The 24,863-nt window shown below is 44.1% G+C and overlaps 1 protein-coding gene across 2 annotated transcripts in view; it reads left to right on the top strand.

Moving 5' to 3' along the window:
• Positions 1-24,863, top strand: part of LOC115472397 (ectonucleoside triphosphate diphosphohydrolase 8-like) — a 280,150-nt gene that overhangs the window by 81,449 nt on the left and 173,838 nt on the right. For both annotated transcript variants that reach the window (XM_030206669.1, XM_030206670.1), the window contains one exon: positions 22,247-22,364. In XM_030206669.1, the coding sequence (XP_030062529.1) occupies positions 22,247-22,364 (118 nt within the window). The remainder of the gene's footprint in view (positions 1-22,246; positions 22,365-24,863) is intronic.

Raw genomic sequence — 24,863 nt, 5'->3', positions numbered from 1 at the left:
TTTTGCATTACACCAGCTGTCACAGTACAGCATGGAACGCCAACTTACTATAAAGCCAGTTTCCGCATTTAAAATGTTTGTGCTCAGCAGAAATGTGTGATCATTTTCTGGCAAGAGGCTGCCCAAGAATGACAGTTGAGAGATGTTTTCAGAGAACACTTGGGTTAGATTGAAGAGATTTATAAGAATACTAGGAAAAAAGGCCCGTTTCTGTCACAAATGAAATGGGCGCTAGCAAGGTTTTCCTCGGAGTGTGTGTGTTTTACAGAGTGTGTGTGAGAGTGAGTGTTTGATAGAGAGAGAGTGAATGTGTGAGTGTGTGTGACAGAGAGAGTGAGACTGGGTGCGAGAGTGTGTGTGTAAGAATGAGAGTGTGTGCCAGGGGCCCCCCCTCCTTACAGTTCCAGAGTTTCCCCCCCTCCCTCCCAGTTGCAGGGTCGGCCCTCTCCCCCTCCCTCCCAGTTTCAGGGTCACCCCCCTCCCTCCCATTTCCTGGGTCTGGCCGCCCCCCTCCAAGTTCCAGGGTCCGCCCCCTCCCACCCAGTTCCAAGGTCTTTGCCCCCCCTCTCTCCCTCCCTCCCAGTTCCAGGGTCGTTGCCCCCCTCTCTCCCCCACTCCAGCCATCTTGCAATGTTTAACTGCAAAATTAGGGAGCTGTGTAGTGTAATAAAACGCACCTGCAATGTTGTGAAGCTGACTCCGTGGCTTCACTGAAGTGGATGGTTCGTAAGGTTCATCAGATTCGTCAGTCTGTCACCATCTCTCTTGGCCCTGCCCTCGAGCCTCTGATAGGTCCGCTGCCCTCGACGTCATCACGTTTTGACGCGAGGGTGGGGCCGAGAGAGATGGTGATAGACTGACGAATCTGACGAACCTTACGAACCCTTCACTTCAGTGAAGCCACGGAGTCAGCTTCAGAACGTTGGAGGTGCTTTTTATTATAGTAGAGACAAGGAAATAAAGAAGATATGATTAAAACCCAATGTACAGACAATTCTATGTCAAAGGATATATAGTGCAAAATATAGATGCATTTAATGATAAGGAACTTTTAGTGGCATATAAGAAAATTTATTAGCACTGTATGCACTCCCTCAAACTAATTCAGGTAGCCCTAGGAAGATTTTTTGGCCATTCCCCTTGTGGGAACTGTTTAGTGTGTGGTGTGAATTTAAAAATTAAACGCTTTTATCATCCTATGACAAATGGAGTAGCCTAATGGTTAGTGCAGCGGGCTTTTATCCTGGCAACCTGGGTTCAATTCCCACTGTAGCTCCTTGTGACCTTGGGCAAGTCACCTAACCCTCCACTGCCTCAGGTACAAAAAACTTACGCCTATGTTTACTAAGGTGCGTTATGGGTGCGGTAGCGTTTTTAACGCACATAAATGGTTTACATGCATTAAACGCCAATGTGCCCATAGAAATATATAGTTGCGTTAGCGTTTAATGTGCCTTAAATTTAAGGGTGCATTAGAAACGCTCACGCACCTTAGTAAACATAACCTTTAGATTGTGAGCCCCCTAGGGATAGAGAAAGTACCTGTATATAATGTGTACAGCGCTGCGTACGTCTAGTAGCGCTATAGAAATGATTATTAGTAGAAGTAGTAACCTTCTCTGTCTTAGTTTGTGAAATGTCTTATCTGGCAGTATGTCCCTGTAATTTTTTATATGTGGGAAAGACCAAGAGCGCTGAATTGTTAAAGATCTGTTTATACCTTAATAAGCATTGCCTGAATACCCTCCCAATTCTATGCTTCATATAAGTGAGAGGTGCTCAGTGAATGCAACTTTGCTTGGGATGTATGGCTTTTATTTATCTCAAATTAATAGGTACACAGACTAATTAACAAATGTGATTAAGATCTGATTAAAGAAATATGTAGAAATTTATAATCTCTGTGTTTCAATAAGATGCTATGTTTAATGTTTCCACACAGAGTCAATGCCACATATTTACTCCTGTAGCTCAGAGGCATAGCTAGGTGGGGTGCAGGGTGAGCAGTCACTCCCCCAAACGGATTTTGGGAGAAACAGCACCCGTGCACAATCCGATTCCCTCTAAGCTGCATGTAGTGGCCACGAACCAGCCTCACTTCCATCCCACCTCTCTGCTGCTCCAGCCCAGCATCAACAGCACCAAAACAAATGACAGCTTCTATTACGGAGCTGCACTGTGTAGACTTGCGGCTGCTAGACACTACCCGTGTGTGCAGTGCTTTAATTGTTGGCAGCGGCAGCCAACACACACTACCTAAGCTGACCCAGAGCTTTTCCTCTTTTGTGCCCCGCCCTTGCGTAAACAGGATATTGCATCAGAGGCGCGGGGAGCTCCGGATTGGCTCAGGTAGCATATGCTGGGTGCTGCTACCAGCAAAATGAGGTTTGTCAGACCAGGGTGGGGGGAGGATGAGGGAGAAGTGCTGTGCACACAATGGTGGGTGGATGGGGCTGAGTGGAGAAGAGCAAGAGGTCTGAGGGGGGGCTGAAGGGAGAAGTCAGACTGGGGTGGGAAGAAAGGGAAAGGAAGTGAGAGGCCATGCTACAACCTTTTCAAATTAAAAAAAACAAAAAAACAAACCATGTGTGTGCTGGATGGAAGGAGGGAGCAATGGGACAGACCTGGAAAGAAGGGTCAGAGAGAAGGGACAGGCACTGGATAGAATGAGGGAGCGAGGGGACAGACGCTGGAAGAAGGGTTACAGAGGGACAGACACTGGATAGAAGGAGGGAGTGAAGGGACAGATTCTGGAAGGAAGGGTCAGAGAGAAGGGACAGGTGCTGGATAGAAGGAGGGAGAGGGGGGCAGACACTGGAAGGAAGGGTCAGAGAGAAGGGACAGGTGCTGGATAGAAAGAGGGAGTGAGGGGACAGATGCCGGAAGAAGGGTCACGGCACTGGATGGGAACGAAGGGACAGATTCTGGAAGGAAGGGTCAGAGAGATGGGGCAGGCGCTGGATAGGAGGGAGAGAGGGCAGACCCTGAAAGGAAGGGTCAGAGAGAAGGGACAGGTGCTGGATAGAAGGAAGGAAAGAGGGGGCAGACACTGGAAGGAAAGGTCATAGAAGGGACAGGCACTAGTTAGAAGGAGGGAGAGAAGGGACAGATACTGGAAGGAAAGGTCAGAGTGGAAGGACAGGTGCTGGATAGGAGGGGGAGAGAGAGACGCTGGAAGGAAGAGTCAGAGAGAAGTTACAGGCGCTGGGTAGAAGGAGGGAGGAGGGGGTAGACACTGGAAGGGAAGGGTCAGAGAGAAGGGACAGCCACTGGATGGAAGGAGTGAGGGGAGAGACACTGGAAGGGAAGAGTCAGAGAGAAGGGACAGCCACTGGATGGAAGGTAAGAGTGAGGGGAAAGACACTGGAAGGGAAGGGTCAGAGAGAAGGGACAGGTGCTGGATAGAAGGAGGAAGAGAGGAAACAGATACTGGAAGGAAGGATCAGAGAGAAGGGACAGGTGCTGGATAGAAGGAGGAAGAGAGGAAACAGATACTGGAAGGAAGGATCAGAGAGAAGGGACAAGCGCTGGAAAGAAGAGTCAGAGAAGGGTTAGAGAAAGGGGCAGATGTTGAAAGGAAGGTGGAAGAGAAGGGACAGACATGAGAAGATAAGATCAGAGAGAAGGGGCAGATGCTGGATGGAAAAGTGAAAAAAGAGGGGGCAGACATTGGATGGAAGGGGGCAGAGAACGAGGGCACACACTGGATTGAAGACAGAGAGAAAGGCACACACTGGATAGAATGGGAAGAGAGAGGGGGAAGATGCTTGATGGAAGGGATTAGCTCTCTAAAGGGGTTAAGTGAGGGCAGATGCTGGCTTGGAAGAGAGGGAAGAGATGATAGATAGGTAGGAAGGAAAAAGGAATATTGTAGGAAGCAGGATATGGGGTGAGTAGGAAGACAGGGGAGATGGTCGACAAAGGGGAGTAAGAAAACAAAGAGGGGTACTGGACATAGGACAGAAAGGGGGTATGCTGGACATGGGAGGAGCAATGATATAGGGGAGATGCTGGCATGGAAAGGAGAGAAGGACATGCAGGGATGCTGGATACGGGAGGGAGTAGGGTGACAGGGAGAGATGCTGGATGGAGGTGAAGGAAAGAGGACATCCTGGATGGTGGGGGGGGGGGGGGGGTGAGCAAAAGAGAGATGATACTGGTCAGAGGAGTAAAAATACAGAGAGGGTGCTTTACAGAAGGGAGGAAAGAGAAACAGAAGGTGCTGGAAGAAAACTGGGGAACAATAGGATGAAGAATGGGAGACTGGGTGAGGGAGATGGAAAAGCTGTAGTTAGATATGGTGAAAAAAAAAAAGAAGACTGAAGACTAAATAGTAAGAATGAATGAATGAAGTCTGAGTAAATAGAGAGACAGAAAATTAAGGAAAGCTGAAAGGAGAAGATCAAAGTCAGAGATGGATATAGGAGAGGAAGTGAAGAAGAGAGGAAGGGAGAGAAGTGGCAGATGGACTGGAAATCTTGTAATGAAAGTTAAGAAAAGCCATATGAAAGCAGAAACTGAAGACAGGGACAAACATGATTGGAAAAAAATCAGAACAACCAGATTGCAAAGGTAGAAAGAAGAATTCCATACTTAATTCACTGAATGGAAAATGTTAGATTTACAGTAAGTTTACACCGCTTTCTTTATATTTTGCAGAGTGGAGGGTGCTATTTCTCTTTCTCTAGTGTTGCTCCATACAGAGTGTAGCTTCTTGGGGTTTATGTTTAATTTTTGTCTATGCATTCATATTTTAAGGTTGTGGTCACTTATTCTGTACTTGGCAATGGTCTATTTGTGCTCAGTGTTTGTGACTGAGGCCAGGTACTGTATGGAGTTTCTATTTAAGCATGTGTAATAATTCAGCTTGTTCAGCTTCCCAACAGGCATATTGATGTTCTAATTCCCATTGCAGTATTTCCTGTGTTTTATTTTCTAGATAGGTTCTTGTTGTGTTACGTCTGTAAATTAATGGAGCTATGGTAAAGTAGATTATATAGGTTCTGAGTGACTTTTGTAGGCTTTGTGTTACAGGTATAGCAGAGGCTCGATAATCTGACCATCTGGTTTATCCAATAGAACCCCGATGATGTCATTGTGGCTTTTTTCCCCCAATTTCCCCGTGTCTCTTTAACTGGAAGGGCAAAACCTACTTCTGTTTGGCTTTCCTACAGAGGCGCTGCTTTCGCTGCAGCATTTGAAATACACATTTTCTAGGCATTTTTGTATAATCCGACTTTTCTCTTATCTGACAATGGGTCTGTCTGTTTACATTGGATAATCGAAACTCTACTGCACGTCACAATATGCTTGGAACAACATAACTTGTTCTCTGTGTCTTGGATTATTCCTGGAATGTTGCTACTAATTGGATTTCTGTCAGGTACTTATGACCTAGATTGGCCACTGTTCAAAGCAGGATACTGCAGAAGGGCCAGCTCCAGTGGTATCAGTGCTGCACTCTTCAGTCATGATCCTGATAACACTAGCAGCAGAAGCACAGTTATGAATTGACAGAGTATGAATTGCAGCTATGTGCTAAAGAGCCAGCGTGGGGTGAGGACGCTCTAAGTTAAAGAGTGTGAATGGTAATTGACTGCAAATAATTTGCTTCATAGTTCAGGAAATATTCAGTGAAAAATGTTATGGCAATTCATAACATTGTGTTACTGAAACAATATACTTAGATGGAAGCTGCCTCTGTGATTATTAGCTAACTTACAGTGACAAAAAATAACATAAATTTTTCTAATGTGTAATGCCTTTCTCTGCTACCAGGGAGTATACAAATGCTGGTACCATTTCCTGTGGTTTCCAACTTGACTTCCACTAGTCCATTTGTGTGATTGCTGCTGGTGCCTACCGTCGCGTTCCTCACCTGCTGCGCGTCTTGCCAGCTTCTTGGCCCCGCCTCTGTGAGGGGGGGAATCGGCCATGCTGGCTGGGCCGACGCTTTGACAACACTCTTCCTCCTGCTTGCTACGCCGGCCGTCTTGGCAGCGCGGCGCTCTTACCTTCGTTCTTGCCACCGCTGCAGTTTGGAGTGCCGGCCATTTTGGCAGCACAGGCGCCCCAAAATTAGTGCTTCTCTTCCGGGCACGGGGCCCAGGAACTCGGGCCATGCCTCCAACGCCTGGATTGGCCATTTGCGTCTCGGCTCCGCCTCCTCCTATCGGCTGCCCAATTTGTATCTCTCTTGCCAGCTGATTCCAGTCTCCCTGCCGGCTGATGCTTGTCTCTCTGATGGTGGGGACTATTTAGTTTCAACATTTTTATTGATGATACATATTATTACAGACAGCATCCAGGGCCACACATTGTGGTATCCCATGAATTTCCTCCGTACAGCTTGGTAACAACATCTATCATCATATTTTTAATACATTTTCTCCCCTCCTCCCTCCCACCCATCCCTAGTAGTTACCCACCGAGCCTTGTACTCTGATAGACTCGGCGGTATCTCCCCCCCCCCCCCTTTCCCCAAATTATATCTACTGTTCCAACCCTTCCGTTGACATTACAGGTATAATTACCACATTCCATTTAATATACTACATTAACTAAACCATGGTAACAAACAACTAATACATGTGGACCTCCACTGTCAACCAGTTTATGTCACTTCCTTCCCCCCCCCCTCCCCTCCCAAGTCCATTCAATCATTATTATCTTCAATTGGTATTGCTTTGCTTATTTGCATCATTCAAATACCAGAACCTTTAGTCATATCATGTGTCTTCAGACTGTTGGTTATTCGTTATCTGCTATATTATCTTTATGGACTTATCTTCCTTCCCCCCTCTTCCTCTTTCTATACCCCCACCCTCCCCCCCTCTCTCATCCCCACCTCCCTTTGTAATTGTGTCTCATGTTTCTAATTATACTCTTGCCATGTATACGGATTAACTCAATGTGTTCAGAACATGACTACGTGCTCGTGGTGATATTCTGTGTAGGTATGCCCCCCAGATCTTTATAAATCTTTGGCGCCTCTTGAATGTAATACGTGCGTCCTGCATTTCCCATAACATAAGTTCGTGTAGCTTATTTCTCCAATACCAATATGAGGGTCCTTTGTCTAATATCCAGCAATTTAAAATACATTTTTTCCCCAAAATACATAGTTTACTGAGGAACAGCTTTTCTTCCAACGTCCCTCTATGCCATGTCGTCGTGGAGCTCAGTATCACACTTTCAAAAGACAGTTCCACCCAAAACCCCAAGACCCAGCCCATGAATCTGGAGAGAGCTGTCCAAAACCCCCGTATCTCCCTACATTGCCACAATCCGTGGCTAAGTGATGCTTTTACTTCTCCACATTTGGGACACTTATGTGTTTCCACCACTCCCGCATACCAAGCCTGTTTAACTGAAAAATATGCCCTATGTATGGTTCGGAAGTGGCACTCCTGTAACTCAGCACTATGTACCACCTGCACCCCTCCTTGAAGTGCCGCTAATATTTTCCCCTCTGTTAATTGATCATTCTCCTCCCGATTCCATCTTTCCACAACCATCTTAACATCTCTTTGTGGTTGCTTCCCCTCCAGCACCTTGTGAAACCCAGACACTGAGATCTGTCCTACTGCATCCCCAGCCAGAAGCTCCCTAATTTCCTTCTCAAAGCCTGGTTGGAGGCTTGTAGTAGGGAACTCATGTATATAATGTGAGAGTTGGATATAGGCTAATTTCGCCATCATCCCTCCCCCATAGTGTTTCTCAAACTCTGAGTGAGCCATGATTGCTCCATCCGCTTGTAAAAAGTTTCCCAATAATATGACACCCTGCTTCCCCAGGTCTCGGAAAAATTTACTTTCTCTCCCAGGTGCAAACTCCGCATTACCCGTGACTGGCAATAATACACTACACTCTGAACTGTGTTTCCATAGTTTCGTTATCTCTTTCCACAGATATCTTAAAGGTTGTAAAAGTAGACTATGTTTCACCTGCTGCGGGAGATCTTTAGTTTTTGCGTGTATTAGGTAGTTAAGATGCCAGGGGTTGAAATGTAATCTCTCTAGTTGTACATCTGTGAAATTATTCGTACCCATAATCCAATCTCCTAGATGTCTCAAAAGGCATGCTTGGTTATATGTACGCATATTGGGAATCCCCAAACCCCCTTTCGCCTGTGCCCCACTAAGAAAGTCCCATCTAAGTTTTGGTTTCCTTCCAGCCCAACAAAATCTTGTCACCTGTCTTTGATGAGCCCGGAGGTCTTTTTCCCAAAGACGTATTGGTAGTACTTGCAGTACATATAACCATCTCGGGAACACTACCATACGATACAAATGGATCCGGCCTAAGAGTGTTAATGGCAAAGAACTCCATCTATTTAGCTGCTCGCTCGTATCTCGCAACATTTGTGGAACATTAAAAATGTATATCTGAGCCGGATCCAAGGTCAATCTTATACCTAAGTATCGGAAGGACTCCATCGCCCATTTCAGTGGAAAACGCTCCCAATCTGCCTTTGTAATGTCTGGGCTCGCCAAGGCCTCCGATTTTGTAAAATTTAGGTGGAAGCCAGAAAAGTCTCCATATTCTTTTATACTTTCCATTAGATGTCCCAAGGAATTCCTGGGGTTTGTTATTAACACTAGTAAATCATCTGCAAAAGCTGCTATTTTAAATTCCCGGTCTTTTATTTGCACTCCCTTTATGTCTACATTATTACATATCTCCCGTATCAATGGATCAAGTGTCAGAACAAAGAGTAACGGTGAAAGAGGGCAGCCCTGACGGGTACCTCGACCAATGGGGAACCAGTCCGAGGTCAGTCCATTGACAAGAATTCTCGCTTTAGGATCAGTGTACAGAGTTCTAATCGCCTGCATAAAGAACCCCGTCACCCCATATGCTTTTAGTGTTGCTAATAGAAACTCCCAATCTACTCGGTCAAAAGCCTTCTCGGCATCAAAACTAATTAACATAGTTGATTGTCTGTCCCGTTGCGCTTTTTCCAATGCTAGTAATATTCTCCTCATATTCTTAGCTATTTTCCTCCCCTGAACAAACCCTGCTTGTGGTTCTTCTATCAAAGATGGGAGGAATCTGGCCAGTCTATTCGCCAACAATTTGGCCAGAAACTTGGCTTCTGAGTTTAAAAGTGAGATTGGTCGGTACGACTCCGGATGGAGAGCTGTTTTACCGGTTTAAGCATTACTATTATATGGGCCTGATTCATGTATAGTGGTAGAGAGCCTCGTTGAATCGTTAAGTTAAACACCTCAGTCAGCACCGGGCCAATTTCCACCTGTATTATTTTATAAAACTCATTCCTCAGTCCATCAGGACCCGGTGCCTTTCCCAAGGGGCTCTGCCTAATCACCCACATGACTTCTTCTATTGTAATTTTTTCATTCAATACCCTTAACTCCTCAGCTTCCAATTGAGGTAAATCAATACTGGCCAGGTATGTTTCGCTAGGCCTGACCAGATCTTCCTGTGGTTTATATAACTGTGTAAAAAAAATCTTTAAATACCCCGGAAATGTCACTGTCCTTGTGTACTAGTAACCCTTTACGATCCCTAATTGATAATATCTTTTGATGGCCTACTCCTCTGCCCATAACCTTCGCCAGGAAACCTCCTCCCTTATTTGCAAATTTATAAAGCTGGTATTTATAATATGCCTGGGATTTTTTTATTGTACGGTGTAATAATTCATTGAGGCTCTGTTGGGCCTCTAACAATTGCACACGGAGACTTTGCGTATGTCCCATGCTATACTGACGTCGCAATTTAGTCACTCTTCGTTCTAATCTAAGAATTTCTTGGCGTCTCGTTTTCTGCTTAAAGCTAACATAGGCTATAATCTCCCCTCTAAGCACTGCCTTAGCTGTTTCCCAATACAGTATCGGGTCATTCTTGTGAATCTCATTATTGATGCCGAAATCTTTCCAACATTTAGTCAAATGGGGTAAGAATTGTCCATCCCTGTATAGCCAAGTTGGGAATTTCCATATGTAATCCTCTCTTACCCCTCCGTCTAACTCCAACCTCACCATAACCCAGGCATGGTCGGAGACCACAATGGGCCCTATTTTTGCTGTGTTCACCTGTGTGAAAATGTCTCCAGTCACCAATATGTAGTCAATACGGGACAAAGTGGCATGAGCTCTCGATAAGTGGGTGTAATCCCTTTCTAGGGGGTTCAGAGTTCTCCACACATCTACTACTGTGAAAGCTTCTTCTAATGTTGCTATGCCCTTCCCTAATGTGGCTCTCCCTCTCCCACTAGTGCCCGATCTGTCCAGTGTTGGATCTGCAACTTTATTAAAGTCTCCCCCCAGTATAATCGGGGCTCCTCCTATCCCTTGCATGGCCCCAACCAGTTGCGTATAGAAGCGTTGGTCAAACTTATTTGGCGCATAAATATTGCATAGCAGGATTGGTTGTCTATCTAATACTACGGATGCCAACACATATCTTCCCCCAGTGTCTCCTACTACTTGATTTACTTTCACATGTATGCCTTTTCGTATTAGTGTAATCACTCCTCCCTTCCCCCCCCACTGCCGGGGACTCAAAGATTTCTCCCACCCACCATCGTTTCAATTTAGCATGTTCTATGCCTGTTAAATGTGTCTCTTGCAAAAATGCAATTGATGCCTTTTGATCATTAAGAATTTTTAAAATTTTTTGTCGTTTAATGGGGGAGTGGATGCCCCCCACATTCCAAGTTACCACTTGTATTGGAGTCATGTGATCTCTATTTGATCATCCCTACTTTCCTGTAATCTCCTCACATTCTTTACGGAGGGGTGTCCCAGCCACCACCCCTCCCATTCTTCCTTCCGAAACATCATCACTCGCGCACCACACCATGCGTCAATCATATTATCACCACTTATACACGGACACCATGTTTCTTTCCCGAGTCTTATCCCTCCCTTCCACCCCTCCCCCCCTAGTCTTCCCCGCCCCTCCCCTCTCGCCCTCCCCCCTTTATCCCTCCTATCATTCTCCCAAGGCCCTCCTATGCCTTTGACTTCTCTCGCCCTGTAAAGCCCCTGGGTTATCTATAACCATCTGGTTCCTTAATTCACGTTCCCTTTTGTAATTAGTTAAGTGCTTGTCCGGGGCACCCGAAACCCCTTCCCCCAACACCATTTGGGATCTCTTGACATTTGTCCCACCTTAGTCACAACTGTTAAACAACAATAACCTTGAAACAATATTTTGAACTTTCAAAACATTTCCCACCATATACCACTTCATGTAGGTCTAAGCCCCAGAATCTCTTTCACCAAAGGGAAACCTCCCTCAGATGCCTGTCTTGGCTCGGATTCCACTACAAGATCATGTGTCCGGTTCTTTCATTTCCTCATCCAGAAACCTCTGAGCCTCCTGGACCGTCTGAAAAGATCTCTACTGGTTTCCATGTTGAATTTTTAAAATGGCTGGGTATAATAACATAAATCTGGTGCTCTTTGCTACCAGTGTGGAGCATAAGGGATGAAAGCGACGTCTTTGCTCCTGTACTCCTGCCGAATAGTCTTGAAAGATCTTTATTGGGGAACCCTCATACTGAAGAGAATCTCGCCTCGTCCGGAATCCACGCAGTATCTCTTCTTTATGGAGATAATTAAGTATTTTAATAATGACAATTCGTGGTCTCTGAAAGTTTGGTTGCCAGCGCCCTATCCTATGGGCTCGTTCAATACACAGTTCCCCTCGGCTATCTGATAGGGCCAACTCTTTTTTCAGCCATTGTTCTAACATTTGTCCAAGAAGTCTTTCTGGGACTTTTTCGGGGATACCCACAATTCTCAAATTACATCTCCTGGCACGGTTTTCCATATCATCCATTTTGTCTTGTTGCAGCTTAAGTTGAGACCTAAGCCTGGCAATCTGTTGCGTGTTCTGGGAGCTGGAGTCCTCCACTGTCGCTATCCGAGTCTCCGCCTCTCCTACTCTCTTCTCCGTTTCGGCTCCTGAAGATTCTAAGTTCTTTAATTGGCCAGCCAACAAGTCAAATCGTGGGTTGAGGGCTGCACTCACCGCTGCTGTTATTTGCGCCAATTGCTTTTCAGTAAATTCTCCTCCAGCTGTGCTTTTCAAGTCCGCCATTCTATGGTTAGTCTTAGCTGGTGTGGACCTGTCTTTATCAAATTTTGTGCCTCTACGAGTAGTTCCGGATGGCATGGGTTTCAAATATTGCTCCATGCATTCAATAACATTCAATAACGCTTTACTCAGTCACTCTCCCGTAGGATAATAATACTGGGCTTTCCGCCCACCACCTCGCGTTGTTTTGTTTGTATTCGTTAGGGCACCCCTTTAATTGGTAAGTTATTTCAATTCCCCAACAGGTCCATTCTTTTACAGTTTCTTCCTGTTATTCTGGGGGCGCATGCACCAATTTGCGCGACTACCACCAGTGAGAGAACTTGTCCACTAGTTATCGTTCCCTCACTCTTTTACATCTGCTATCAAGCTTGATTCGTTAACTTCATACCCCGGATTCAACAGAGGATACTCACTGCCCTCGTCCCTTTAGTAGGACCCGGCCTTCTCATAGCCGTCAGGACTTCTGTCTCTCCTGTTGTTCATTCGCGTTTTCTTTAGAAACTCCGGGTTTCCTCTGTCGCCGCCATCTTGGGCTCACTCGCACTCGTTCTAAAAGTTCATTCTTTGTGCTAAATATTAAGTCGACAGTATCGCACCTTTACTCGTTAACTTCTTGTCCCGAATTCAACAGAGGACATTCACTGCTCTCGTCCCCTCAGCAGGCTCCGGCCTTCTCCCAACCATCAGGACTCCTGCCTCTCCCGCCAGTCGTTCGCGCTTTCTTTAGAAGCTCCGGGTTTCCTCCGCCGCCGCCATCTTGAAAACACTCGTACTCACTGTAAAAATTCTTTTTTCATGCTAAATATAGCTCCGGCGGGTTCACTACTTTACTCATCTGGACCCCGGGTGCCTTCCGTGCTCACTAGGTCTTTTTAGGAGCGGAACCGGTGATGTGAAAATCGGGGCTTCATTTGGGCGGAGCGGAGCTCACAGCGCAGCTTCCATCTCGCTGCTCGTCTCCACCGGAAGTCCGGTGGGGACTATTTAAAGAACAGCCTTCCCCCATCAACTTTGCTTCAGCTTCTACTTCGGTAGGTTCGCTTGTGCTATTGTGAGACTTCGTCGTCTACTCGTTCTTCTGTCTACCTCATTCCTGACCACTGCCTGAACCTCGACTACTCTTTGCTTGCTGCCTGACCTGACCACTGCCTGAACCTCAACTACTCTCTGCTTGCTGCCTGAACCTCGACTACTCTCTGCTTGCTGACTGACCTGTTCTCTGCCTGAACCTCGACTACTCTCTGCTAGCTGTCCAACCTGACTTCTCGCCAGTTTCTAGAGACTCTCTGCCTGCGGCCTGACCAGCCCACTGTCTGTGCCAATCTTCTCCTGTGCTACTGCCTATCCCGCTCGCCACCTGCTGTCCGAGTCTTCTTTGCCTGCTGCCGTCTGACCCCCACCCGCATCCAGAAGTCCTGTCGGCTGCCCGCACGTGGGGGCTCAACCCTCAGGGAACGGCAGCCATCACAGGTGAAGCCTCGAGGTTGCCCAGCTGCCCTGCAGAGCACAGGTTCCAGTCTTCATTTCTGTGCTCCACCTGGGCACAAGGACTCACGAACGCGACACCTATTTTACAAAAGTCTGCTATCCCGACCTTAAAACCTAGTAACACCTCTGCTCTAGCTTACCTCCAGTTTGGTTAATGGACTTAGACTTTACTAGTTGTTATTAGACAGTACTGTTCCAAAAAAGAGTCTGATTTTAAAATAGAATTTCACTGTAGCAGCATTTCTGATGTTAGCTCAGTCTGAATAGAAATGTCTCACTTTTTCCAAGGGAGAGATCCTTGTTATCCTCCCTTGGCAAGAAATCGTTCTCCGTGGCACATCTTTCCAGTCCCTCTGCAGGGCTGAAGTCCACCATTTTTCACATACTCAACTCTCTCTCTCATTCACATTCTGTAGGATAACATGGAAGTAATGGAACTTGACTATTCATGATTGGTCCAGCTTAATGAGGATTATGTCATGGGAATTGGTCCTATGATGCAAAGGCTTAGTCAACTTAAGCATACACGACCCATTCTCTGGGAGACTGGGCATCCAAATGGTAGATGACGTTTAACTTGAGCAAGTGCAAAGTGATGCATGTGGGAAAGAGGAACCCAAATTATAGCTGCGTAATGCAAGGTTCCACATTTGGAGTCACTAATCAGGAAAAGGATCTAGATGTCATCATTGACGGTATGTTGAAACCCTCTGCTCAGTGTGTGGCAGCGGTGAAGAAAGCAAATAGAATGTTAGGTATTATTAGGAAAAGAATGGAAAACAAAAATGAGGATGTTATAATGCCTTTGTATTGCTCCATGGTGTGACTACACCTTGAATACTGTGTTGAATTCTGGTCACCACATCTCAAAAAAGATATAGTGGAATTAGAAAAGGTACAGAGAAGGGTGACAAAAATGATAAAGGGGATGGGATGACTTTCCTATGAGGAAATGCTGAAATGGCTAGGGTTATTCAGCTTAGAGAAAAGACAGCTGAGGGGAGAGGTATATAAAATAGTGAGTGGAATGGAATGGGTAGACATGAAATGCTTGTTCACTCTTTTTCCAAAAATATTAGAACTAGGGGGCACGCAATGAAGCTACATAGTAGTAAATTTAAAACAAATCGGAGAAAATATTTCTTTACTCAATGTATAATTAAACTCTGGAATTTGTTGCCAGAAAAGTAGTTAGGTTAGCGAGGTTTAAAAAGGTTTGGATATCTTCCTAAAAGAAAAGTCCATAAGCCATTGTTAAGATGGACTTGGCAAAATCCACTGCTTATTTTTAGGATAAGCAGCATATAATATATTGTACTGTTTTGGGATCTTGCCAGGTACTTGTGACCTTAATTGGCCACTGTTGGAAACAGGATAGTGGGCTTGTTGGACCTTTGTTCTGTCCCATTATGGCAACAGTTATGTTGCTTTTGACTCGTAACCACTTGTAACCACTCGCCTCCACCTCTCGTAACCACCTACCCTCCTCTCTTCCTTCCCGTTCACATTAATTGATTTGATTTGCTTACTTTATTTATTTTTTGTCTATTAGATTGTAAGCTCTTTGAGCAGGGACTGTCTTTCTTCTATGTTTGTGCAGCGCTGCGCACGCCTTGTAGCGCTATAGAAATGCTAAATAGTAGTAGTAGTTCTTATGATAGGCCCATCAAAGGGGAGCTCTACAGTCATACTCTCTGACCATTTTCATGGGCAGGCATAATTATCCAAGATCATGCATCACAGTTCTTCTGTCCCATGGTCTCACCTAGAGTAAACAGTCCAGCTCCACGTTACAATGCTGTTTGGTACACCAGCCTGGATCAATAATGTTGACAGCTTAATTCTCCAAAAATAGTTCAGGCCTGGTCTGGACAGCTAGTAAGCAAAACCTAATTTAACCTAACTTTCCTATAGCCTATAGGCCCAAAACTAACCATAACATCTCCCCCCCTTTTATATCCGATATGTGAGAAACATTGAGGATATAAGCAGTGTAACATTGGTCACGTGATGCCTGCTTCCTGATCAGCAGCAGGAAAGGTGAGCTCCGCAGAATCCAATTTAAAGACCAGATTTTATTACCCCCAAAGAACTTTGGACTGATAAAGTATAACACAGAATACCAGCAGAAGCGTTGGGGCGAATTTGGAGCGACACGAAGAAGGGTATGCCCACGAGGAGCCAGAGAGGTCAGAAAAGTAAAGTTGCGCCATTACAACAAGCGCCAAAGATGGCGGAGGAGCGGGAAGTTTCGCAACCAAATGCTATGCAGGCAGGAGAGTGGGCGAGAGAGATCTCCATGACGGTGGCGACGGCGTTGGAGGATCGCCTGAATAAGATTCAATCTGCAGTGGATGAAATCAATGAAAAGTTTGACACTCAAACCCGGAGGCTCAATGAGGTGGAGCAGCGAATGACTGCACAAGAGGAGGCCTCGCAGGGTATGGCGACTCAAATAATAGAACTACAAAAAGAAGCGGTGGCTTTACGGGAAAGGCTGGAAGAACAAGAAAATAGAAATCGCCGAAATAACCTGCGGGTCATTGGCTTACCGGAGACTGTTAAGGATGCTGATCTGTATCAGTTCTTCAGCACGTGGCTACCGAAGCAATTGGGAGCTGAAGGAAGAGCAGAGTCCTGGCAATGTGATCGCGCTCATAGAATCGGAGCACGAGGAGAGAGCGAAAGTAAACCACATACAGCCATAGTACATTACCTGAACTGATTGGGCAAGGAAATGATACTCTGGAAGTTTTGGTCCAGGAAGGTGGCCTAGGAGTACGAGGGTCACAAACTCTTACTTTTCAATGACTATTCGGCGGCGGTAGCGCAACAATGCAGAGCAATGACATCGGCCTGCACATCTCTATATAAGAAAGGAATAAGATTTGCGCTTATGTTCCCTGCTAAACTGAGAGTGTGGCATGAGGGGAAGCAAATAGCATTGCCAGATGCAGCAGCAGCAGCAGCAGCTCAGAAATTTCTGGACAAAATAAACAGAGCGGACCCAAAGGAGAATGTTAAGTGACTGTACAGTTAATGGACTGAGTACTACTACTACTACTATTTAGCATTTCTATAGCGCTACAAGGCATACGCAGCGTTGCACAAACATAGAAGAAAGACAGTCCCTGCTCAAAGAGCTTATAATCTAATAGACAAAAAAAAAAAAAAAAGTAAGCAAATCAAATCAATTAATGTGTACAGGAAGGAGGAGAGGAGGGTAGGTGGAGGCGAGTGGTTACAAGTGGTTACGAGTCAAAAGCAATGTTAAAGAGGTGGGCTCAGGGCCGTGCCTGATTATGTGGTAAATGAGAAAATATGAATGAAAAGAGGTTGGTGGAGATTGAAGTTTCTCTAGTGAGAAAAGGCTCTGAATATTTCAGGATTACTTGAAGTTTATGAAGAATAGAAAAGGGTGAATTTCAGTTTAAGAGTGTTTAAATCCTATAAGCTATATAAAGGCTAGGTAGATATAAGTGACTGTAAGCAAGGAAACCTTAATATTTGATCTGAAATAAATATTTGATCTGAGATAGTTGATCAGAGATAAATGTTTGATCTGAATTATATCCTTTGGTGCAAAGGAGATTAGAAAAAGAATCTTTGGAAACTAAGAGGACTTTGCTCACATTTTGAATTAGCATTCCTATTTTGAGTTGGAAATCTTTGAAGTGTTATGAAAATACATTTTGCTTTAATGAAATTGCTAAACTTTAGAGTCAGAGACTTATCAATGAGGGATACATACAGTGCTATTTTTTCCTGAGGTCCGGCTTACTTGCCTGCTCCCTTCTGTTCCTGCTCTGCTAGTTGGAGGGGGGGGGGGGGGCGCCAACTGATAGTCTGCAGGGGGGCACCAGAGACCCTAGGCACGGCCCTGGGTGGGCTTTCAGTCTAGATTTAAAGGTGGCCAAGGATGGGGCAAGACGTAGGGGCTCAGGAAGTTTATTCCAGACGTAGGGTGCAGCGAGACAGAAAGCGCGAAGTCTGGAGTTGGCAGTAGTGGAGAAGGGAACAGATAAGAAGGATTTATCCATGGAGTGGAGTGCACCGGAAGGGGTGTAGGGAAGGAGTAAAGATCTGCTTTAAAGGTTGGAACTGTTTTGCTTTCGTTGTGGCAATTCTCATGACTTTCTGGGACAGATAAAATTTGCGTTTTTGCATGGAAAGATAGTCTCCAGTGAGCGAGCAGAAGGACTCGTGGTCTTGGGCAAGGGCGAGATCAGAACTGTTAAAACTTATGCAAGAATGAGAAGGTTGAGTTTAACTATTGAAGGGGAAAATGATTTGCGGGAATGGGGTGTTTATGGGCTGGGAGGGTGCGGGGTGGGTAATGTTTTCCTGTTGTGTGGATCGGGAGAGGAGGAGGATGGCGAATTGGGAAAGGGGGGAGGGGGAAGTGGGCATGGAGGGATAGGGGACTGGGGGGGGAGTGATAGGACTGTCTGAGGCAGCAGGGGGGGAGGGGAAGTGTGAATGGGAAGAGCGAGTGGGGGGACCGGGGATGGGGATAAGTATGAATCACAAGAGGAATTGGATATTGATGAGTTTCGTTGAGACAAATAGTGGGAAAAGGGGAAAAGTACAGGAATTGGAGACGACCGGCAGGCTTAGCTGGGAGGCCTGCGGGACCGAGAGAAAGAGAACACTGTCCATCACCAATTTTAATATTAGACATAGTTAAATTAAAAATAATATCACTAAATGTGGATGGATTGCATTCCCTGGTCAAAAGAACAAAGATATTATCCTGGCTAAAAACAAATGGGGCGGATATAGTTTATATGCAAGAAACCCATTTGACTACTGCAGAACACGCCAAATTAAAAAGAGGATGGGTAGGCGAAGTGGTGAGCTCAGCTTTCTTTTTCTTTTTTTTTATATATTTCTTTATTCATATATTTCAATATATCATCACAATATGTGAGAATGCAATCGGCATTTATACAACAGGCAAAAAATAAAAAATAAAAGGAAATATTATTAACAGCCTAAAGCTCAGCTTTCAATAGCAGGCAAAGAGGGGTAGCTATTTTACTACATAAACAGATACCGTTTCATATACATAGAATAATCCAAGATAAAGAAGGTAGATTTATTATAATCTTGGGTGAGTTGTGGGGAAGAAAGCTGGGTTTATGCAACATATATGGCCCAAATATATACCACCATAAATTCTTTTCAGAGGTTGTGGCCAAGATGATACCGTACTCAGATTATCAGATAATAGTAGGAGGGGATTTTAACACATTCACTGACCCCACACTCGACTGTAAGCCCGCAAAACCTAGAATTGGTGCATTGGAAAATAAGGGGGTTAATTTTGTTACGCACCAATTGGGGTTAGTGGATGTGTGGCGGTTACTTCACCCGCACGAGGCAGACTTTACTTTTTTCTCACATCCCCACAACATTTATTCCAGGCTGGATTACTTTCTAATCTCGCAATCACTATTTTAAATTGCAAAAGAGGTACATATAGTGGACCATGTGCTATCAGACCATGCAGCAATCACTCTGGCACTGTCCTACACGGCTGAAGGGTCGGAGAGGGTGTGGAAGTTTTCTCCCGCGCTATACAATGATGCTGCTTTTCGTACTTTTTTAAGGGAGAAATGGATGGATTATCAAGCTCATAATGCGACACCAGAGGTGGAAGCCAACATTTATTGGGAGGCCTCTAAAGTAGTGTTGAGGGGACATATACTGGCTTATACAGCGAGTAGGAAGAAAAAGCTAGAGGCTGAACTGTTAAAATTATCCCAAGAATATCAGAGTATCAGAAGACAGCATGTCAGGAGTTTAGATAAATCCTTGAAGGAAAGATTAGTGGGACTACGTAGACAAATTGACCAAATACTGGTTAGTAGGGCTGAGAAGGATATTTATTACCAAAGATATAAATTGTATAAATGGGGAAGTAAAGCGGGAAAGATCATGGCTAACTTAGTGCGCCCTTATAAAAAAAGGCAGGTCATTACAGTTATTAAGGACAGTGAGGGGAGACAATATCAACAGGAAAATCAAATACAGCAGCAATTTGTTCAGTACTATCAAGCAATTTATGGAGCAAAGGATCTAGACATAGCTCAAAGGGATGAGTTTTTCAGAGACATCATGGTCCCTCAGTTTACTCAAGATCAGCTACAATCCATGAATAAGCCTATATCAGAAATGGAGGTTAGAAAGGGCATTAAGGCACTTAAGCTGACAAAAGCGCCGGGACCAGATGGCTATGGTCCCGAGTATTACATAGTAACATAGTAAAATAGTAAATGATGGCAGAAAAAGACCTGCATGGTCCATTCAGTCTGCCCAACAAGACAAACTCATATGTGCTACTTTTTGTGTATACCCTACTTTGATTTGTACCTGTCCTCTTCAGGGCACAGACCGTATAAGTCTGCCCAGCACTATCCCCGCCTCCCGCCACCGGCTCTGCCACCCAATCTCGGCTAAGCTCCTTAGGATCCATTCCTTCTGAACAGGATTCCTTTATGTTTATCCCACGCGTGTTTGAATTCTGTTACCGTTTTCATTTCCACCACCTCCCGCGGGAGGGCATTCCAAGCATCCACTACTCTCGCCGTGAAAAAATACTTCCTGTCATTTTTCTTGAGTCTGCCTCCCTTCAATCTCATTTCATGTCCTCTCGTTCTACCGCCTTCGCACCTCCGGAAAAGGTTCGTTTGCGGATTAATACTTTTCAAATATTTGAATGTCTGTATCATATCACCCCTGTTTCTCCTTTCTTCCAGAGTATACATGTTCAGGTCATCAAGTCTCTCCTCATACGTCTTGTAACGCAAATCCCTTACCATTCTCGTAGCTTTCCTTTGCACCGCTTCAATTCTTTTTACATCCTTCGCAAGGTACGGCCTCCAAAACTGAACACAGTACTCTAGGTGGGGCCTCACCAACGACTTATACAGGGGCATCAACACCTCCTTTCTTCTGCTGGTCACACCTCTCTCTATACAGCCTAACAACCTTCTAGCTACGGCCACCGCCTTGTCACACTGTTTCGTCGCCTTCAGATCCTCAGATACTATCACCCCAAGATCCCTCTCCCCGTCCGTACCTATCAGATTCTCCCCGCCTAACACATACATCTCCCGAGGGTTTCTATTCCCTAAGTGCATCACTTTGCATTTCTTCGCATTGAATTTTAATTGCCAAACCTTAGACCATTCTTCTAGCTTCCTCAGATCCTTTTTCATCTAAAAATGAGATTTGCGTTGAGTCCATTTGTGCTGTGAACTTGATCCGCGGGTGACTCCTATTTAAAACAGACACAAACTGTAAAAGATGTTCTTCATCGCCAGTCCATAATAAAAAGATGTCATCAATAAATCTGACCCAAAGGGCAACAACCTGATAAAGCTCGGTTGTATAAAACGCCCTCATGTACAGATTTGCCACTGACGGTGCCATGGTCGCTCCCATGGCGACACCTGACACTTGCTGGAACAACTGATCATTAAACAGGAAAAAGTTCTTCTTCATCGCTAGTTCCGCTAACGCCAAAATAAAGGATGTGGGAAACCGACTAGGTTCTCTTTCATCTAGAAACATTTCGATCACCTTGAGTGCTTCATCTTGTGGTATGACTGTATAAAGGGAGGACATGTCTAAGGTAACCATAATCATACCACTCACTTTTCCATTATATGGTTCTAGTAGTTGTAGAAAGTGAGTGGTATCCTTTATGTATGATGCCCCACTTTTTACAAAGGGTTGCAAAAAACAATCAACAAACATCGAGAGAGGTTCTAACACTGAGCCTCTACTCGATATGATGGGTCTGCCTGGAGGATCAATGAGTCTCTTATGAATTTTAGGCAACGTATAGATAACTGGAATCTTTGGATTCATTGTATTCAAAAAGTGAAATTCTTTCTGTGTCAAAATACCTGTCGCATATGCTTCCTTTGTTATTCTCAAAATATGCTCCTGAAGCCGGGGTGTGGGATCTACAGGCAGAGGCAAATAATCTGTTGACACTTGCAATTGAAACATAATCTCTGCTATATAAAATCACAATGGCTCTACCCTTATCCGCTCTTCTAATAATAATCTCTCTGTTATTTTTAAGAGACTCCAAAGCATCTCTCTCCTTTCTTGTTAGATTTCCTCTAGAACTTCTTCGTGGAGCCTGTTCTAATTCTCCAAAATCTTGAAGCACTAGTGTACGGAAAGCAGAGAGAATAGGGTGTAACGGTCCAGGGGGGAGCCATTTAGATTCTCTTTTCACAATCGATACATAAAACCTTGTCGGCCTCCTTAAGTATTTTTCCAAGTGTGGTTTGCATGTGCTTGTTCAGAGACCTTTCACCAGTTCCATGGAACCCTTTGTCTTTGTACTGTGTGCATTGAAAGAAACTGGAGGAGTGTAATGTTTTATTCAAAGGCATTGATTTTATCATGTGTGCCCATCTCTATGGTCATCCTAAGCCCCCTAATTGGAGGATCTGGCTACAAATGTATACTTTGTGCCATCATTCAACACCATGTTAGGACAAAATGATCTTCAAACTCAACAGATAGGTGCTTTGGTATTTAAAGTGGGCTGGGTTGGTGGGCTGAAAAGTGCATACATTGTCAGTTAATCACCCTATTGAAAATTTACCCTTCAGTGTAGTCCTGGACATCCCATGATGCTCTCTGTTTTCTCCTTTAGTACGGGATGGTGTTTGATGCTGGGTCTTTGCACACCTCTCTCTATATCTACCAGTGGCCGGCGTATAAGGAGAACAACACAGGTGTGGTCAGCCAAGTCCATACCTGCAGAGCAAATGGTATGATATTCTTTTCAGAAATTAAATAGAAGCATAGCCAAGGGATCCACAAGGAAGCCAGATAGGAAGCTAGGCATTAAACTTGTGAACTCTGGGTTATTTCATATAAATCTCAACATATCAAGCAGCTACTTTGTTCCTTGGCCTGGTTTCATGTTTGAAGACTGAATTCAATCTCTTTTAGATTCAGAATTCAACTGTACAAATATGCAAGTTTTCTTCACCACAAGGATTCAGAATTTGATGTGAGGCTGATGAGCTCTTGTTAAGCAGGGGTTATAAACACATCCAGGTCCAAGTATCTTTTAGTTTTAACCTCATATATTTCTTATCAGAAAACAGCTATTCACGATCAGGTCAACTCCAATTACTTCTTCAGTTCTCAATGATATTTGAATCCAGGTCCTGTGCCTTCTAGTTGTTTGGAATAACTTCTCTGTTCCCAGAAACCCAATTTCTAGACCTAAGGACCAATTTGGCTTTCTAGGGGTGGAGTCACTGGTTATTACAGCTAATTCAATACAAGATCTTCACCTTTTTGTTAGTTTCCTCAGTGTTCTCCAGTGGCTTAGAAGACAAAACATGAGTCTCTCAGTTGACCAGGCCCCTAGTTTGAGACTAGCCAGCCTGACACCCAGTTAGTCATCTGGTTCCCTTTTTTTTTTTTTTAAGATATCCTTGTCAAGGAAAGAGACTATTTCATTACACTATCAACTGAAAAACTATGTGAGAGAAAACAAATTTGTCAGAAAATTTCCTGTTAAACACTAGCAATGGTCAGGATCACAGGGCACCTTGGCTCAGAATATATAACAAGTTAGCCACAAAATCTCACCTTTCATGAGACTTCTAATTTTTCCTCCCTCTTTCCCTTCTTCTGGGCTTACATGTTCACTCAAGCTGAACATTTCCCCAGCCATCAAGATTTGTTAAGAAGCAAATGAGTTGTGTCATAAGGTTCACTTTGTACAGAACATTGAGATTGGAATTAAGGGGCCCAATATTCAAAAGATTTATGCTCCTAACTGTGAAAATTTTCTAGGGCTGAGTGCATACATTTTTACTCAAAATGTCACTAAACTCTTAAATTTAGGAGCATAAAAAGTGGGTAGAATCGAGGTGGATTTAGGGCAGGGAAAAGAAGTAAAGAGCTTAGCACTGATTTTCAGTACTAGGCTCATAAATTAGACTCATAAATCTAGGCAAATGGGGGTCAATATTCAAAGCGATTTAACTGTCCAGAAACAGCTCCTGGCCAGTTAAATCGCCTGTTTGGAGCTAACCGCTAATTCTCAGCAGCTCTTAACCGGCTAGTGCTGCTGAAAATAACTAGTTAGTGCTAACTGAAAACCGGCTATTTTGGAGGCATTCTGGGATTGGCGTCAGCACTTGGTCAGTTGTGCCGATATTCAGCACTTAACCGGCCAGGTTAACCACATAAATAGGACCACGTAAATGTCAATCCTATCTTTATGCGGTAGCCCATTGCCAGTTAAGTGCTGAATATCACTTAATACATAATACATACATAACAGCTAATAAATATTTAAAATATTTATTAGCTGTTATGTATTATCTGGCTCCGCAAACCCATAAATTCAATGCCGATGCCCGGACATGGCTCAGCATTGAATTTTTGGGTTTAACACTGGCAGCGGTTAGCAAAACGCTGATTGCTGCTGGCTGAATATTGGGTTCATGAATGACAGGTCTAAATTTATGAGCATAACTTTTAAATTAAGATGAAATTTCAGCTGAAAAGTTATGCTGAAAATAGGATACAAATTTAAGAGACAAATTTAGGAGCTCAACATTTTCTGAATATTGGTCCCCAGATGTCCAGGTTGGGAGGTAATTGATTCTGGCATCATTTACAAAAATTCAGTACAGCAGATTATGAATAACAACTTTCACAACCTCATGGAAGCAAAGTGCCAATTGCACAAACCACAACATCTGTGAGAAAATCAATGCTGACAGGGAAATAATAAACTGCAACAGCTGTTAACGATTTTTTGCACAGCATGGCCACAGTAAAATGAACACAGTTATAAGTCACTACAACCAAAATAACTTACAATTGTGTACATTTTACTGTGGCCATACTGTTTGAAAAATAGTTACAACCTGTTACAGTTCATTATTTCCCTGTGAGCATTGATTTTATCATAGACATCGTGATTTGTGCAATTGGCACTTTACTTCCATGAGAGTGTGAAAATTGTTATTTATAATCTGCTGCACTGAATTTTCGACTCCTGAAGCAGGCACTTTTGCACAGAAATGCAGTTCTGCATCGAGTCTATTCATTTCTACTTTAAGGACTTATTGAGAGTTTAACTGGAAGAAATTGTATTTTAAGGACCTATCAAAAATTATTATTTTTTTTACCTTTACCCTTGTGCTGGAATTGAATTGGTCCTCCCTCACCTTTTTCTTAAAAAAATAAAAAGCACCCATTTTGAAGGCGATAAGGGCTAATGCAGTATTCCTACGTTA

This window comes from Microcaecilia unicolor, chromosome 6 (assembly GCF_901765095.1).
Source record: "Microcaecilia unicolor chromosome 6, aMicUni1.1, whole genome shotgun sequence".
Classification (NCBI taxonomy): domain Eukaryota; kingdom Metazoa; phylum Chordata; class Amphibia; order Gymnophiona; family Siphonopidae; genus Microcaecilia; species Microcaecilia unicolor.
The sequence above is the reverse complement of the archived record's forward strand: the minus strand, read 5'-3'. Positions and strand labels throughout refer to the sequence as shown.